This window comes from Heloderma suspectum, chromosome 7 (assembly GCF_057233095.1).
Source record: "Heloderma suspectum isolate Gila_16-S chromosome 7, 16-S_ref, whole genome shotgun sequence".
In the NCBI taxonomy this organism is placed as follows: Eukaryota; Metazoa; Chordata; class Lepidosauria; order Squamata; family Helodermatidae; genus Heloderma; species Heloderma suspectum.
The window spans coordinates 9,797,068-9,816,183 of NC_139464.1; the positions used below are offsets into that span (position 1 = coordinate 9,797,068).

The 19,116-nt window shown below is 45.7% G+C and overlaps 2 protein-coding genes across 2 annotated transcripts in view; one reads left to right on the forward strand and one right to left on the reverse strand.

Annotated features, from left to right (window-relative positions):
• LOC146339320 (interleukin-2 receptor subunit alpha-like) overlaps positions 1–19,116 on the forward strand; it is a 93,470-nt gene that overhangs the window by 22,159 nt on the left and 52,195 nt on the right. The gene's annotated exons all lie outside the window — the stretch shown is intronic.
• On the reverse strand, positions 9,726–11,071 carry LOC146339321 (endonuclease domain-containing 1 protein-like). Its single transcript, XM_084811869.1, has 2 exons — positions 10,976–11,071; positions 9,726–10,340 (listed from the first exon to the last, which is right to left on the reverse strand). The coding sequence occupies exons 1-2, from the start codon at positions 11,069–11,071 to the stop codon at positions 9,726–9,728; spliced, it is 711 nt and encodes a 236-aa protein (XP_084667995.1).

A 19,116-nucleotide genomic window follows, 5' to 3' on the forward strand; every position in this document is an offset into this window, starting at 1 on the left:
CATCAACTTTGGAAGGTTCTCTTCACTCAGTTCTCCTCTGCTTCATGTTTGGCCATCCTAATGTCACAAATCTCACTGCCAACCATCCCTATTAATAAAAATTGTAATAAATCCTTGCAAGTTGTGAGACTGGGATCCCCAAGTGAGATGTACGCTGCTATCCCATGCATGGTTGCTTGGAAGTAAGTGGCACTGAGTTGAATGGGGTTTGCTCCCAAGTAGGTGTGTTTAGGGTTAAAGCCTAAGGGAACCAGAAACTGGGGAGTCTAAGGCTCAAACTACACTTTACGTTAATTATCTAGCATGCAGCTCCCCCTCTACATCTTATTTATTCCAAAGTAAGTGTCTGCATCCCCTTCATGGATCACTGCCTTGTTGTGGCAAAGGGGCTTGTGTAAGTCAGTGAAGCCATAAGCTACGCCATGCAGGGCCACCCAAAATCGACAGGTCATGGCAGAGAGTTCTGACAAAGTGTGGTCCACTGGAGAAGGAAATGGCAATCTACTCCAGTATTCTTGCCAAGAAAACCCCATGGAATGTATCATATGATGCCGAAAGATGAGCCCCTCAGGTCGGAAGGTGTCCAATATACTACTGGGGAAAAGCAGAGGGTATTTCCAAGTAGCGCCAGAAAGAGTGAAGCGGCTGGGCCAAACCCGAAAGGACACTCAGCTGTGGATGTGTCTGGTGGTGAAAAGAAAATCCGATGCTGTAAAGAACAATATTGTTTAGGAACCTGGAATGTCAGATCAATGAATCAAGGTAAGCTGGAGGTGGTCAAACATGAGATGGCAAGATTGAACATCGACATCTTGGGAATCAGCGAACTAAAATGGACAAGCATGGGCGAATTTAATTCAGGTGACCATTGTATCTACTACTGTGGGCAAGAACACCTTAGAAGAAATGGAGTAGCATTCATAGTCAATAAAAGGGTAGGAAAAGCAGTACAATCTCAAAAACAATAGAATGATCTCAGTACGAATCAAAGGCAAACCATTCAACATCACAGTAATTCAAGTCTATGCCCCAACCACTGAGGCCGAAGAAGCTGAGGTTGATCGGTTCTATGAAGACCTACAACACCTTCCAGAACTAACACCAAAAAAAGATGTCCTTTTCATCATAGGGGATTGGAATGCTAAAGTAGGAAGTCAACAAATCACCGGGATAACAGGCAAGCATGGCCTTGGTGTACAAAATGAAGCAGGACAAAGGCGAATAGAGTTTTGCCAAGAGAACACGCTGATCATAGCAAACACTCTTTTCCAACAGCACAAGAGACGACTCTACACATGGACATCACCAGATGGTCAATATCGAAATCAGATTGATTATGTCCTTTGCAGCCAAAGATGGAGAAGCTCTATACAGTCAGTAAAAACAAGACCTGGAGCTGACTGTGGCTCAGATCATGAGCTTCTTGTTGCAAAATTTCAGCTTAAATTGAAGAACGTAGGGAAAACCACTAAACCATTCAGGTATGACCTAAGTCATATCCCTTATGAATATACAGTGGAGGTGAGGAATAGATTTCAGGGATTAGACCTGATAGACAGAGTGCCTGAGGAACTATGGACGGAGGTCCATAACATTGTTCAGGAGGCAGCAACTCAATCCATCCCAAAGAAAAAGAAATGCAAGAAAGCCAAGTGGCTGTCTGATGAGGCTTTACAAGTAGCTGAGGAAAGAATGGAAGCGAAAAGCAAGGGAGAAGATATATCCAACTGAATGCAGAGTTCCAGAGAATAGCAAGGAGAGACAAGAAGGCCTTCTTAAATGAACAATGCAAAGAAATCGAGGAAAACAATAGAATGGGAAAGACGAGAGATCTTTTCAAGAAAATCGGAGATCTCAAGGGAACGTTTTGTGCAAAGATGGGCATGATAAAGGTAGGGATGTCAGAGAATTCCGCCATGGATCTCGGTGAGGCCGAAAGCCAGTGCATTCGGCCCCCCGAACTCCGTGGCAGAACGGCCTGCCACCCCCCCACCTCCTGCAGATCCCCCCCGGGACAAGACTTACCTGGGGCGGATGTTCCGGACGGCGGCGGCTCCAGTGGTGACTTCGGCAGCGGCGGCTGGTCTTCCGACTGGCTGCCACCGCCGCCACCACCATTTGCAGTCTTGTAATGAAAGTGCTCAGAGAATGTAAGTGCTCAGTGGCAAAAGAAAAGCATTCTGCATATGCTCAGAGTCACTCTGTATCTAAGAACATAAGAAGAGCCGTGCTTCATCAAACCAAGGTCCATCTAGTCCAGCATTCTGTTCACACATTGGCCACGGGAAATCCACAAGCAAGACAGGAGTGCAATAGCACCTTTCCACCCATGTTCCCCTGCTGCTAATATTGGTGAAATGTAAATAAATTCTAGTCATTATAAATTTGCATGCATGTATATCCTTCAGACCCCTTCATGGATCACTGCCTTGTTGTGGCGAAGGGGCTTGCGTAACTCAGTGAAGCCATAAGCTATGCCGTGCAGGGCCACCCAAGACGGACAGGTCATGGCAGAGAGTTCTGACAAAATGTGGTCCACTGGAGAAGGAAATGGCAACCCACTCCAGTATTCTTGCCAAGAAAACCCCATGGAACGTATCACAAGGCTAAAAGAGATGACGCCGGAAGATGAGCCCCTCAGGTCGGAAGGTATCCAATATGCTACTGGGGAAGAGCAGAGGGTATTTCCAAGTAGCGCCAGAAAGAGTGAAGCGGCTGGGCCAAACCCGAAAGGACACTCAGCTGTGGATGTGTCTGGCGGTGAAAAGAAAATCCGATGCTGTAAAGAACAATATTGTTTAGGAACCTGGAATGTCAGATCAATGAATCAAGGTAAGCTGGAGGTGGTCAAACATGAGATGGCAAGATTGAACATCGACATCTTGGGAATCAGCGAACTAAAATGGACAGGCATGGGTGAATTTAATTCAGGTGACCATCATATCTACTATTGTGGGCAAGAATCCCTGAGAAGAAATGGAGTAGCACTCATAGTCAACAAAAGGGTGGGAAAAGCAGTACTGGGGTACAATCTTAAAAATGATAGAATGATCTCAGTACGAATCCAAGGCAAACCATTCAACATCACAGTAATTCAAGTCTATGCCCCAACCACTGAGGCCGAAGAAGCTGAGGTTGATCGGTTCTATGAAGACCTACAACACCTTCTAGAACTAACACCAAAAAAAGATGTCCTCTTCATCATAGGGGATTGGAATGCTAAAGTAGGAAGTCAAGAAATCACCGGGATAACAGGCAGGCATGGCCTTGGTGTACAAAATGAAGCAGGACAAAAGCTAATAGAGTTTTGCCAAGAGAACATGCTGATCATAGCAAACACTCTTTTCCAACAGCACAAGAGGCGACTCTACACATGGACGTCACCAGATGGTCAATATCGAAATCAGATTGATTATGTCCTTTGCAGCCAAAGATGGAGAAGCTCTATACAGTCAGTAAAAACAAGACCTGGAGCTGACTGTGGCTCAGATCATGAGCTGCTTCTTGCAAAATTTCGGCTTAAATTGAAGAACGTCGGGAAAACCACTAAACCGTTCAGGTATGACCTAAATCATATCCCTGATGAATATACAGTGGAGGTGAGGAATAGATTTCAGGGATTAGACCTGATAGACAGAGTGCCTGAGGAACTATGGACGGAGGTCCGTAACATTGTTCAGGAGGCAGCAACGAAATCCGTCCCAAAGAAAAAGAAATGCAAGAAAGCCAAGTGGCTGTCTGATGAGGCTTTACAAGTAGCTCACGAAAGAAGGGAAGCGAAAAGCAAGGGAGAAAGGGGAAGATATACCCAACTGAATGCAGAGTTCCAGAGAATAGCAAGGAGAGACAAGAAGGCCTTCTTAAATGAACAATGCAAAGAAATCGAGGAAAACAACAGAATGGGAAAGACTAGAGATCTTTTCAAGAAAATTGGAGATCTCAAGGGAACGTTTTGTGCAAAGACGGGCATGATAAAGGACAAAGAAGGCAGGGACCTAACAGAAGCACAGGAGATTAAGAAGAGGTGGAAAGAATACACAGAAGAACTATACAGGAAAGATCTGAATGTCCCTGATAGCCATGATAGTACGGTTACTGAACTTGAGCCGGACATCCTCGAGAGTGAAGTCAAGTGGGCCTTAGGAAGCATTAGTAACAACAAAGCTAGCGGAGATGACAGTATTCCAGCCGAGCTATTTAAAATCCTAAAAGATGATGCTGTTAAAGTGCTGCATTCAATATGCCAACAAATCTGGAACACTCAACAGTGGCCACAAGACTGGAAAAGGTCAGTTTACATTCCAATTCCAAAGAAGGGCAACGCCAAAGAGTGTTCAAACTACCGCACAATTGCGCTCATTTCACATGCCAGCAAGGTGATGCTCAAAATCCTACAAGCTAGGCTTCAGCAGTATGCGAACCGAGAACTACCGGAAGTACAAGCTGGGTTTAGAAGAGGCAGAGGAACTAGAGATCAAATCGCCAACATTCGCTGCATCATGGAGAAAGCAAGAGAATTCCAGAAAAACGTCTATTTCTGCTTCATTGACTACGCTAAAGCCTTTGATTGTGTGGATCACAACAAACTGTGGCAAATTCTTAAAGAGATGGGAGTACCAGACCACCTTACCTGTCTCCTGAGAAACCTGTACGAGGGTCAAGAAGCAACAGTAAGAACCAGACATGGAACAACCGATTGGTTCAAAATTGGGAAAGGAGTACGACAAGGCTGCATATTGTCACCCTGCTTATTTAACTTATATGCAGAGTACATCATGAGAAATGCTGGGTTGGATGAATCAGAGGTCGGAATTAAGATTGCCGGGAGAATTATCAACAACCTCCGATATGCAGACGATACCACCCTAATGGCAGAAAACGAAGAGGATCTCAGTAGCCTCTTGTTGAGGGTGAAAGAGGAGAGTGCAAAAGCTGGTTTGAAACTCAACATTAAAAAAACTAAGATCATGTCATCTGGCCCTATCACTTCCTGGCATATAGAAGGGGAAGAAATGGAAGCAGTGACAGATTTTACTTTCTTGGGCTCCAAGATCACCACAGACGGTGACTGTAGCCATGAAATTAAAAGACGCTTGCTCCTTGGGAGGAAAGCTATGGCCAACCTAGACATCATAGTAAGAAGCATCACCTTGCCGACAAAGGTCCGTCTAATCAAAGCTATGGTTTTCCCAGTAGTAATGTATGGCTGTGAGAGCTGGACTATAAGGAAGGCTGAGCGCCGAAGAATTGATGCTTTCGAACTGTGGTGCTGGAGAAGACTCTTACGAGTCTCCTGGACTGCAAGGAGGTCAAATCAGTCCATCCTAAAGGAAATCAACCCTGACTGCTCATTGGAAGGACAGATACTGAAGCTGAAGCTCCAATATTTTGGCCACCTAATGCGAAGAGAAAACTCTCTAGAAAAGACCCTGATGCTGGGAAAGACTGAAGGCAAAAGGAGAAGGGGACGGCAGAGGATGAGATGGCTAGATAGCATCACCGATGCAATGAATATGAACTTGAGCACGCTCCGGGAGAGAGCGCAGGACAGGAAGGCCTGGCGTGCTATGGTCCATGGGGTCACGAAGAGTCGGACACGACTGAACGACTGAACAACAACAACAACAACATATCCTTCAGAAACTTTGCAGTTTTCTTGCCTGGAGAACACCTCTAATGACTTGTGCATTTTCATACAAATCTACCCAAAAACTATTGGGGAAGAGGTGAATGGAAGGGAAAGCAAATCACTCCCTCTCCCAAACTGGAGAACTCCCCTTCCACATGAACTGCTGCGCCTATCCTTCTGAAACTTTGCTGGTTTCTTACTTAGGGACACACCTCTAGGCTGTCTGTAATTTTCAGAACAATGACCCACAAAGAACATAGGGAGATAAGTATGTCCTCTTTTGGAGGCCTCAGCATGTCAAGGCCACCCTTGCACAAAGACCCTTGTGGCTATCATTCTGAAATTTGACAGACATAATCTTCTCTGATGGAGCAATGAATCCTGAAATTTGTATCCAATTCTTCCAAGGAATTAAAATGTTATTGGCATTTCCCTTTAAAAGAAAATCAAAATATAAACCCTGCACCTATTTTTAATATATTTTTATTTATTTTATATGAATAAAATAAACAGTACCAAAATTACCAACAATCTTATCAATGCTTCAGTTTCCCAGCAATACAATATTCTGATGAGGACACCACAATAACAAAAAGCGAAGAAAAAAGAAAGAGAAAAGAATAAAGGGAAAAGGGAGGAGGAAAGGAAGCGAAGAAAAAAGAAAAAAAATATTTGCCCCTCGCTCCCCCCTCCCTCTCCCTCCCCCCTAAAGAACTGAGTTTAAGCTCCAGCACCCTCCGGTCTCCAATGTCATTCTATTTTAAAGACTATATCTATAACCTTAACAATCTTACAATTTAATAAACAACCTTACATTTCTATATCATATCATCAATCTTATATCAAAGAAAGAGGTCTAGAATTCATTCCCAAAAGCCTAGTATTATTAGTAATAATAATTATATATATATATATATATATATATATAATATTATATTATATAATAATATTTTAAAATATTTTAAAAATATATAAAAATATTATATAATAATTATATAAAAATTCTCCGCCGGGCCCCCCCCCCCGGGATGGGACTTACCTTCGGCGAATGTCCCTCTCGGCGGTGGGTCCCGGCGGCGTTTCGGCGGCGTTTCGGCGGGGGCGGGGGCAGCGGCCGGTCTCCCGACCGGCTGCCGCCGGCGCCATTGCAAAAAAAAAAGTAAAGTAAAAAAAAAAAAACACCCGTGATAGGCTACGTAACGATTTACGTAGCCTATCACGGCCTTCAATATTCAGTAATATATTTTATACTAGATATATTATCTATTTTAAAATAAAAGCAAGAAAAAAAAGAAATGAAAGAAAATAAGCATATATATATATATATATATAATTTATCTTCTGAGTTAGCCTGGTTCATATAGGCTAAATAGAAACAATTAACAAAGCTTGTTTAAAAATTCCAGTTCATGGGGTTGTAACAAGATTCTCACACATTTTTACGCTCAGCCAAGCCTCTGCCATTTCATGATTTTGAAACTTCTTAATCTGACCTTCAGACACAATGCAAAGTATAGCAGGATATTTTAAGTAGTATTGTAAGTTCATTTGTTTTGCCAAGTTCTTTGCTTTGATAAATTGCCTTCTTTTATCCGCCACCTCTTTGATGTAGTCAGGAAATAACTAGGGATGGACGAAAGGGACTTACCTCGTCCCACAGCTTGCTTCACGGTGGGGGGGAGGCGCTTCTGTTCTCCCCCCGAAGTCCAGGCGAGGGGGGGAGGCGCCCCGCCTCGCCCGGCCGAAATTCAGGCCAGGGGGGGAGGCGCCCCATCCCTCGCCGGCGAAATTCAGGCCGGGTAGGAGCGCCCCGTCTACCCAGCCGTGAAAAAAAAAGTAAAAAACACACACACACACACACACACACACCCGTGATAGGCTACATAACGATTTACATAGCCTATCACAGCTAGATTTCCAAAGTCAGCCGTGATAGGCTATGTAAATCGTCACGTAGCCTATCACGGGTGACTTTGGGGGGAAAAAAAAAGCGCGTACACAAATGGCGGCTCCCATGGGGACTGCCATTTGCGTTCCTTATTTTGGCACGTCTAGTCTACGTAAAGATTTACGTAGACTACGGCGAAAATAAGGGCAACGCATATAGCGTTCCCTTATTTTCGCTGTAGTCTTCGTAAATGTTTACGTAGACTAGACATGCCAAACTAAGGAACGCAAATGGCGGCGCCCCATGGGCGCCGCCATTTGCGTATGCGCTTTTTTTTCTTTTTTTTTTGAAGTCACCCGTGATAGGCTACGTGACGATTTACGTTGCCTATCACAGCTGACTTTGGAAATCTAGCCGTGATAGGCTACGTAAATCGTTACATAGCCTATCACGGGTGTGGTTTTTTTTTTTTACTTTACTTTTTTTTTTTTGCAATGGCGCCGGTGGCAGCCGGTCAGGAGACCGGCCGCCACCCCTGCCCCCGCCGAAACGCCGCCGGGACCCACCGCCAAGAGGGACATTCGCCGAAGGTAAGTCCCATCCCGGCGGGGGGGCGGGGGGCCGGCGGAGAATTTCCCCAACACTTCCGGGGGCCGAATGCGTCGGCACTCGGCCTCCCGAAGATTCGTGGAGAAATTCTCCACCAACCCTAGAAATAACATAACTTTATCTTGTCTCCAGGAAAGACTTCGAGCTTCTCTTGCCAAGCGCAGGATATAATTCTTTGTGGAGACCTTTGCAAATTGAGCTATGGTGGTGTAATCAGTCCCTTTAGCATTTGGCACATGAAATGCCTGCTTAATATCAAGTAAATAATCAGATGGAATAGGGAGTATCTCATGCAAAAGTTTATCCACAAAAACAAGCAATTTTACATCATTAGGCAAATGTTTAATCCCCAAAATATGTACATTAGATCTCTTCATGAAAGCCTCCAGTTGAGAAATTCTATCAGAGGTGTTTTTAAAATAGATTTGAGTCGTAGTTTCATTGCCAGCCACACGGTCATCAAGCTCATTAATTTTCGTCTCCATTTTTTGCCGTGATGCATTAATTAAATCTACAGCTCCTTGCAGAGCGGTGATGGAATTTTGGATTAAATCCAGCCTCTTGACTTGCTCCATAAATTGCGAAGATAAAGTCTTTATCAGCGTAAATAATTCCCCTATATCTTCTGTCTTCGACATTTTGGACACAGAGGATGCGGGGGGAAGTGGATGCCAGCTCCTTTCTTCTCCTCGGCGCAGACATATTTCTCTCACACAGATCTTACAGGTCCTCAGATGTTCTCAGATATTGTTAATGTTTCTTAAATCATCCCTCAAAGGTTGTTGATATTTCTTAAAGCATATATCATATGGAACACGTCAGCTCTGTTTTCTCCTATAAAATAGGAATCTCAGTACAGCTTTTTGCGTTGGTAAAGCTCTGGGGAGACAATCCTGGAATCCGCCCCCCCCATTATCGCGTGGGAGTTACTTTCTCCAAGATGTTGTCCAGAACCGCTTTCAATTCCAGGGGAGAGATTAAAAGGTTTTTCAACCTTTTAAAAAGCTGTTTGAGAAAGCTCCCACGGAGCCCCGTGGGAAGCTACCAGAGCGACATCGGTCCCGACCGGAAGTCCCTGCACCTATTTTTCTGACATTGGGCAGGTGTAATCCCCTTCTAGGGGATTACTATGCTTGAAATCATCATCCAGTTCTGACCAAGAGAAAAAAGGTACTTTCCCCCCCCCCCTAATTTCCCATAGTAGTCAACAGGAAGCATAAAGATTCATTTTTCCAAACACTGACTCAGGTTTGGTGCTGACATGAAGTGGCCTGAGCAGAAGCGGGATGTTTTCCAAAATGCTGAATCAGGGTCTGAGTTGAAGTGGGGTGGGGGATCAATGCACACGTCTTATGTATGTATGTATGTAATCTATACACACATGCAAGCACACCGCATGCACACACCACACACACACACACACACACACACATTAGACATGCGCTTAGACTCGTGTATGTGTGTGTATATATGTATATGTATATGTGTATATATATGCAAATTTGTGTTATGGGCCTGTGCCCCGGATCTTTCAAGAGCCTAGCAATGCCCCTGCATTCTACACAAGGCTTTTATTGTGTGTTCATGCCTCATGCTTCCTCATTCAATGTAGTTTGTGGCTCCTTTACATGATTTGTCATCTTCCCAGCACTCTGATTGCAGCTTGCTGCTCTTCAGACCGTAACAAGAACTATTGAATAGATCAATGTTCTTCTTCCTATAGAGTTTAGCAAGCTTTTCCTGCAAAAGCTCCAGATTGAGATTGTGTACCTCAGCGTCATCGTTTTTTGCAATGACAGCCCATGACCTCCTGCGTGTGTTATCAATCACACAGCAGGCTGCGGCCCATATGTAGCTGGGAATATTGACTCTGGGATACTGATCCGGGATGTAATTTTCCCCAGGCACCACTCCCACGATGACATATGTGTCACGGCACCCCACAACTTTGTTCTTCATATCTTGTTCATATTTTGCCCACTTTCCACTGTTGAGCTTGCTACACTGTGGCACAATGTTGGTTAAGGTGAAGGTGGCAGCTTTGCTGTCTGGATCAGGTTGATGGGACACGGGGTTCAGGTGACCCTTGTCGTACTTGACAGCCAGGGTGTAATCATCAAGAATGGCCTGACTTTCTTTGAGGCGTTCGGGATTGATTGTGGTTCTGCTAATCTCTTCCATGCTCCTTAGGTTCTGATTTCCAGGGAATACTAGCTAAAAAGAAGAAGGGAAAAGGATTGGTTACTCTCAGATCAGAGTCCACACAGATAAAGATCAGGTGTCCTGAATCCAACAGAAAGGCTTTGTTTTCACAGACATCAAAGGCCTGGGAAGCTATAGAACCTCTTGTCAGGCCTAGGGCCTACGTCGCAACGTCTTGTGTGGGTCTGACACCAAAACGACGATGGTCACATAGGTCAGAGGACAGAAGGCATGGTCATGAACAGGCTGGAAGCCAGGTACCAGATCAGACAAACAGGAACAGAGGCCTAGGGATGTAGTCACAGGCAAGCTAGGGGCCAAAAACTGGCTTGGCAGGGGAAGGCCTGCATAGCTATGGAATGAGGCAAGTTGCCCAAACAGCTAGAAGGGCCGTTCGACTGTAAGCCTGTGGGCAGGGACTGTGTGTTGTTGTTTGTGTCCTATGTAGAGCTAGAAAACTTCATGCACACTGACAATGATGTTGATGATGATAATAATAGTAGAGTAGATATTGTTAAATGAGAGTCTTCACAATGTGGTGGTCATTGAGTGTTTCCTTCCCCCCTCTGTTTCACTTTAATTTATTTCTAACTTATCCCATTTCCTTTCTGGTCTTCCCAGACTGGGCAAGTGAGAAGTGGACTTACCTGGGGCTCAATCTTCCACCTATCCTTTCTTCCGGACCCACCAGGATTATATTTATAAGCCGAGTATAATGGAATGCGCTTCTCTCTGTCATACATCGTGGCAAAGTGATACTTGCCCTTATAGTACTGGCAAATCCTTGCAGGGTGGTATGGCTTTAGAGACGTAGGATAGTTGTTGTCAAGGAAGAACTGAGAGCATTTCATAAAATTTGGCACAACCTCACCATTTGCAGGCATGAGAAAACATGCAGATAGGTATAGCAGAGATGGCAGCAACATTTTTACGCTGTTCTTGTTTTAAGAGGACCTTTTCTCCCTGTAAGAGAGAAGTAAATGGAATAACTATAATTCTGTTTCTTTATATATTAAGACCCATCCTATTCCTTTGGTCTCCAGCAAAGGAGATCATTACCTTGTCGTGGTGCTGGAGCTTGAGCACCTCAATGATGCCATGAGCTAAACTGTGAAGAGACACCCAAGATGGGAAGGTCATGGCAGAGAGGTCAGACTAAATACGATCCCTGGGGAAGGAAACGGCAACCCACTCCAGTATTCTTGCCATGAAAACTAAATGGATCAGTACAACCAGAGATATGTCACTTTACCATCGGACGATGGGACTCCAAGGTCAGAAGATGGTCAAAATGCTACTGGGGAGGAACAGAGGACAAGTTCAACTAGCCCCAGATGTGATGATGCAGCTAGCTCAAAGCTGAAAGGACGGCTAGCAGCCGATGGTGCTGGTGGTGAACGATGAATCCGATGTTCTAAAGATCAACACACCATAGGAACCTGGAATGTAAGATCTATGAGCCAGGGCAAATTGGATGTGGTTACTGGGGAGATGTCAAGATTAAATATAGACATTTTGGGTGTCAGTGAACTGAAATGGACTGCAATGGGCCATTTCACATCAGATGACCACCAGATCTACTACTGTGGACAAGAGGACCACAGAAGAAATGGAGTAGCCTTCATAATTAATAATAAAGTGGCTAAAGCAGTGCTTGGATACAATCCAAAAAATGACAGGATGATCTCAATTCGAATTCAGGGGAAGCCATTTAACATCACAGTGATCCAAATATATGCCCCAACCACGGATGCTGAAGAAGCAGAAGTAGATCAGTTCTATGAGGATCTGCAGCACCTACTGGATAATATGCCAAAAAAATATGTTATTTTCATTACAGGAGACTGGAATGCTAAGGTGGGTAAGTCAAGCGACACCAGGAATTACAGGCAAGCATGATCTGGGAGAACAAAATGAAGCGGGACATAGGCTGATAGAATTTTGCCAAGACAACTCACTGTGCATAACAAACACTCTCTTCCAACAACCTAAGAGACGACTTTATACATGGACTTCACCAGATGGTCAACACCGAAATCAGATTGACTACATCCTTTGTAGCCAAAGGTGGCGGACATCTATGCAGTCGGTAAAAACAAGACCTGGAGCTGATTGTAGTTCAGATCACGAACGTCTTATTGCACAATTTAGAATCAGACTAAAGAGAATAGGGAAGACCCACAGACCAGTTAGATATGAGCTCACGAATATTCCTCATGAATATGCAGTGGAGGTGAAGAATAGATTTAAGGGACTAGATTTAGTAGATAGGGTCCCGGAAGAACTATGGACAGAAGTTTGCAACATTGTTCAGGAGGTGGCAACAAAAAACATCCCAAAGAAAAAGAAAACCAAGAAGGCAAGATGGCTGTCTGCTGAGACACTGGAAGTAGCCAAAGAAAGAAGGAAAGCAAAAGGCAACAGTGATCGGGTAATATGCCCAATTAAATGCAAAATTCCAGAGGTTAGCCAGAAGAGATAAGGAATTATTTTTAAACAAGCAATGCACGGAAGTGGAAGAAGATAATAGAATAGGAAGGACAAGAGACCTCTTCCAGAAAATTAGAAACATCGGAGGTAAATTCCAGGCAAAAAATGGGTATGATCAAAAACAAAGATGGCAAGGACCTAACAGAAGCAGAAGAGATCAAGAGAAGGTGGCAAGAATATATGGAAGATCTGTATAGGAAGGATAATAATATTGGGGATAGATTTGACAGTGTGGTCAGTGAGCTAGAGCCAGACATCCTGAACAGTGAGGTTGAATGGGCCTTAAGAAGCATTGCTAATAACAAGGCAGCAGGAGACTACGGTATCCCAGCTGAACTGTTTAACATCTTGCAAGATGATGCTGTCAAAGTGATGCATGCCATATGCCAGCAAATTTGGAAAACACAAGAATGGCCAACAGATTGGAAAAAATAAACTTATATCTCCATACCAAAAAAGGGAAGCACCAAAGAATGTTCAAACTATCCAACAGTGGCACTTATTTCACATGCCAGTAAGGTAATGCTCAAGTTCTTGCAAGGTAGACTCCAGCAATTCATGGAACGAGAATTGCCAAATGTACAAGCCGGGTTTAGAAAAGGCAGAGGAACTAGAGACCAAATTGCCAATATCCGCTGGATAATGGAGAAAGCCAGGGAACATCTATTTCTGTTTTATGGACTATTCTAAAGCCTTTGACTGTGTGGATCATAACAAATTGTGGCAAGTTCTGGGTGGGATGGGGATACCAAGTCATCTTGTCTGCCTCCTGAGGAATCTGTATAACGACCAAGTAGCAACGGTAAGAACAATACAGACTATGGAACAACGGACTGGTTTAAGATTGGGAAAGGAGTACAGCAGGGTTGTATACTCTCACCTTACCTATTCAACCTGTACACAGAACACATCATGTGATGTGCTGGGCTTGATGAAGCCAAGGCAGGAGTTAGAATTGCTGGAAGAACCATAAACAATCTCAGATATGCAGATGATACCACTTTGATGGCTGAAAGCAAGGAGAAGCTGAGGAACCTTATGACGAAGGTGAAAGGAGAAAGTGCAAAAGCTGGGTTGCAGTTAAACCTCAAAAAAACCAAGATTATGGCAACCAGCTTGATTGATAACTGGCAAATAGAGGGAGAAAACGTGGAGGCAGTGACAGACTTTGTCTTTCTAGGTGCAAAGATTACCGCAGACGCTGACTGCAGCCAGGAAATCAGAAGACATTTACTTCTTGGGAGGAGAACAATGACAAATCTTAATAAAATAGTTAAGAGCAGAGACATCACACTGACAACAAAGGTCCGCATAGTTCAAGCAATGGTATTCCCCGTAGTAACCTATGGCTGCGAGAGCTGGACCATAAGGAAGGCTGAGCGAAGGAAGATAGATGCTTTTGAACTGTGGTGCTGGAGGAAAATTCTGAGAGTGCCTTGGACTGCCAGAAGATCAAACCAGTCCATACTCCAGGAAATCAAGCCAGACTGCTCACTTGAGGGAATGATACTAAAGGCAAAACTGAAGTACTTTGGCCACATAATGAGAAGACAGGATACCCTGGGGAAGATGCTGATGCTAGGGAAAGTGGAAGGCCAAAGGAAGAGGGGCCAACCAAGGGCAAGATGGATGGATGATATTCTGGAGGTGACAGACTCAACCTTGGGGGAGCTGAGGGTGGCGATGGCCAACAGGAAGCTCTGGCGTGGGCTGGTCCATGAAGTCACGAAGAGCCGGAAGCGACTGAACGAATAAACAACAACAACATTCCTTTGGTGCAATAATGACACTGGAAGGTAAATGCACGAAAGATTCCTTAACTATAAGCAAAAAGCCGGGCCTCTCAGTTTGATCTCGGGGCAGGTACACTTTCCATTCTTTGTAGTTGCATGAAATGAGCATTCCTTTCTCTCCCACCCCATAACTAAAAAAGTTGTCGTGAAATATGGCTAAGGAGGCCGAGAACCACAGCAGAACAGCCAGAACATAAACCTTCTCAGCCTAACACACGGGCAGACCAATCCTCACTGGAGGATTGCCCTAAAGGAGCTATCCAAGGTGCAGAGTTCTGACCTTGAACTCTGCACCTTGAAGAAACCCAGAGCAGATTCACCGCCCCACTGGCATCAGAGCTACCAGCCTCCACTGGGAATCCTACCCTTTGTCCAGGATCAGCGTTTCTTCTTTTCCTCTCCCTTTGCATGGCTATTTTTTAATTTGCAAATTCCCTCCCACTGAAACCAATGGGAGGGAATTGATCTGCAGCAGCTCCAGGGCTGACATAGATCGTCTGCAGGTTTGGGAGCATGACTGGGGATCCGGAGAAGTGTCGCCTGGCATGGCCCCTTGCCCCACACTCGGCACACCTACTTCCAGCATCAGAAAGTAGCATCATGTGTCTGAAGGCTCAGGAAGCAGCCACCTTGCTGAAGCAAAGCAGGTCTGGGTCTGGTCAGTGCTTGGAGGGGAGACCACCTGGGAACCACATGTGGCCACCTTGAGTTCCACAATGGAAGGAAGGCAGGATATAAAGGTAATGAATAAATAAAATAAAAAAGGAACTGCTACAGACATTTCTCCAGCAGCAGGGGGAATCCAAGGACAGCCCTCCCCCTCCGAGGCAGACGTCTCTCTCCGCTATTGGAAAGGGAGATCTGACAAATCCCATGGCCCCTAAGCCACTCTCCCAGGGACCAAAGGATTGTGCTTTGAAGTTCTTCCAATCAGAGGGCAGGACGTTCAGCACCCTGCCCCCCTTCCACTAACCCCATGAAAAAAAATCTGCTCCAACAGCCTCCAAAACATTTCTCTTTATTGCTTTCTTCTACTAGCCGCTGAGAACCAGGAAGGAACTCCTGATCCAGCTGGGAGCACATCAATTTGCAATTTGTGCATGCATGTGCTTGCACAGAGCCTTTCTCCACTGTGAGGAAAGGCTTCCTGAAGGGCACACACCCTCTCAAACCAGCCATTTTATTTTATTTTTAAAAGCCCTGTGGCACAGGGTCCCAGTCCTATCAGCCAATGAGAGATGACCCCTTCCTTCCCAAGAGAGGGGGTTGGGTGTGGGTTGTACTGGGCAATGGGTGAGGGCGCCCAGTGGAGTGCAGCTCCTAACTTATTCACCTTTGCAGCTGGCTGATTGGTCTGTTTGCTGGGAGCCAGTGAAATAGAGACCTGTGGGGCGACGGCCTGGAGGCTACTCCTGAGCAATCGCAGACAGCCATTTTGCATTTCTCTTTTGGCAGCATGCTGGTAGGTTCCTTCACAAGGCCAGAGCACTAGCTCCTTTTGTTTTGTCTTTCAGCAGCCAGCTTGCAGTGATATTTGAAGATGCCTTTGATTTTCTTTGCTCTGCTGCCAGAATGGTGTTGTTGATGCTAATACAGGGCTTCTATACATGAGGCTTTTAACCACCATTTTACTGAGGCTTCTGCTTCTGGATTCTTTATGGGATTAAGATTGGATCCTTTACACGTGTTTTTTTCTGGGGGATTTCTTTCCCTGCCTTTCTACATGTTCCGTTACATAACCACTAGGTGGCACTGTAGTATAGTGGAATTGCACAACTACAGTAGGGTTTTATTCCGCCAATCTTGAATGTACCAGACTTTCTTCAGTTAAAAACAACAACAATGTGAAAATGGTTGCAAAGAGCGGGAGAGGCCCTGGAGGATGACGATGTTGTGGAAGGCACCTGCATACTACCATGAGTGCAAACTATCACAAGTGCACAATAAATGCCTCATGTAGAAAGGCTCATGATGCTCCCTTTTCTAAATGTTTGCAACTGCCTGAGTTCCTTCAGCTTGCATACTGACCACTGAATCACTAACTGAGTGATAAAAGCTGCAGCCTGAAACTTTCAGAAGTAACATTCTGAAAAAACAATGCAAAGTGCTGGCTAAAGGATGTGGTAAGGCAGAAAAGGTTGTTGAAGGGTAAAATAATCTAATAAAAAAGCAAGCTAGATATATGCTTCTATGGGTTTTTTCCCCCTTCTGGCTTTTTGCATTTCCCCCACATGCAGGCAGCCAGCCAGCCACTCTCTTCCTTTCTCCCTCTCTTTCTTCCTCCTCCTGTGCTTCCCTCTTTATTCCATACTTTCCCCTTCTGATAAGAATTTGCTGTGTGGCGCCACCCTGCTGATGCGGAAACATACATCCTCCCTCTTCTGGTACTTTCTTTGGGGTGGCTAATATTTTACTTTGTACAGAAAATGTGATAGAGCATGTGATAGAAGCCAGTTACTGTCCATTGATTCTCTTCATCTACTGTCTCTTCTTTAAAATTGTATTTATAGAACGTATAAGTTGTGGCCCACAGGGGGAAGGACCGGGGGGCACAGGGGGAAGGTCTGGGGGGCCCTTTATCTCCCAGAGTTGCCCTCCTCTGCATTAGGAGCCTTTCTGCATGAGGCTTTTATTGTGCACTTGTGATTGCTCACTCTTGGTAGTGTGCAGGTCCTTTACACAACATCACCATCCTCCAGGGCCTCTCCCATGCTTTGCATGCATTATTGTGTTGTTGCTTTTTTCCAAATGAGGAACATGTGGTATGTTTTCTGAATTGCCTCTGTAATGCCATAGAAATTAGGGCTGTGCACCACTTCAGCCCGAGGCCTGAGACCCGAGTTGAAGCGGGCTGCTTTGTTGAAGCGGGCTGCTTTGGGTCACTTCGAGCCCCTTCCAAGGCGAAGCGGAGGAGGCACGAAGTGACCTGGAGTGAGTTGGGGGCTCTCTGAAGTGCTCAGTGTGCTTCGGAACTTCAGCACCCCTGGCCCAGCCGCACCGATGCCTCCAGATCCTTCCCTGAGCTGCCTTCTCCTCCTCCTCTGCTGCCGCCGCCTCCACTGCTGTCATCGCCACCGCCAGGTCCTGAGGCCTGGACACATGCCGACTCTTATTGCAGGGAGTCACCATTTTTAAAACTTCCAGGAGCTTCCAGGAGGTTGCCATTTAAAAAATGGCAACTCCCTGCAATAAGAGTCAGTGCACATCCAGGCCTCAGGACCTGGTGGTGGCAGAGGCGGTGGTGGCAAGGGGGCGGTGGTGAAGGTGGAGAGGGCGGCAGCGAAGGCAGTGGCAGAGGAGGCAGTGGCAGTGGCGACAGAGGAGGCAGCAGCAAGGTAAGGAGCTGGGGGGTTGTGCAGGGGTGTCAAAGGGGGACCTGAAGTGGGGTTCAGCATCCGAATCCCTCTTCAGGTTCGGGGCCAAGTCAATTCGCCCCCTCCCGAATCAGCCCAAGCCAAATCGGGCCCACCTCCGAAGCCACGAAGCAGCTTCCTAGTCGGATTGGGAGTCCCTGCACAGTCCTCACAGCAATGTCATGTAGGTGTGCAATTCTGCTATACCACACCACCACCTAGTGGTTGTATAATGGGACATATAGAAAAGCTGAGAAAGAAAAGCCCTGGGGGGGGGAAAGAAACAAGAAAAGGAGCTGATCTTAATCCTGCAAAGAATCTGGCGGCAGTGATGATGGTGGTAGAGGAGGAGGTGGGCAGCTCTGGTGAGGACCTGGAGGCACCGGTGCGGCTGGGCCCAGGGTACGGAAGGGAATGTGGCCTTGGGCCAAAAAAGGTCCCCTGTCCCTGTTCTAAATACTAGCAAAAAGAAGCCCTAGCAACAGTTATAGCAAAGGAAAGGGATGATCCCTCGTAGGTCAGTTGCATTGTGCAACTGAGAAGTTAAATTCCTGTCCATCATTTTGGCAAGCAGATCAAAACACACTATTCAGACTTATGCACCTATGAGTCAAACTGGATTTCAATCAAGTTCAGATAATTAGCTTGCTTTTTTTAACTTGACAGATTAAGGACACGAATTATGTGAGAACATAAGAAGAGCCAAGCTGGATCAGAACAGATGAGATGACATGTGCTTTATTTGCCTTTGAATCTGTGGATTCTGCATAAAATACAGACACTAGAGGGCAGCAGGCCCTCAGAGGAGTTAGTGCCTAGTCTTAGGGATGTACGAAAGTGACTTACCTTTCCGCTGATTATGCTGATGCTGGGGGGGAGGCATTCCGTCCCTCCCCCCGGAATCCTGGCCAGGGGGGAAGGTGCTCCGTTCCTCCGCCCTGGAATCCTGGCCGGCCGGCTCCGCTCTGCAGGGATTCTGCGGAGCCGCCGGCCAGCTCCGCCAGCAGCCGGACATCCGGCCGCTGGCTAGCAGGGACGCAAACGGCGGCGGCCGTAGCCGCCGCCGTTTGCGTCCCTGCAGTCAGCCGTGATAGGCTACGTAAATGTTTACGTAGCCTATCACGGCTGATTTAAAAAAAACCAAAAACACGC

Coding starts and splice junctions, on each gene's coding strand:
- LOC146339321 (XM_084811869.1), bottom strand. CDS start 11,071: ATGTATGACAGAGAGAAGCGCATTCCATTATACTCGGCTTATAAATAT. Junction 10,341..10,975: donor GGTGGAAGATTGAGCCCCAG/GTAAGTCCACTT, acceptor TCTTCTTTTTAG/CTAGTATTCCCTGGAAATCA.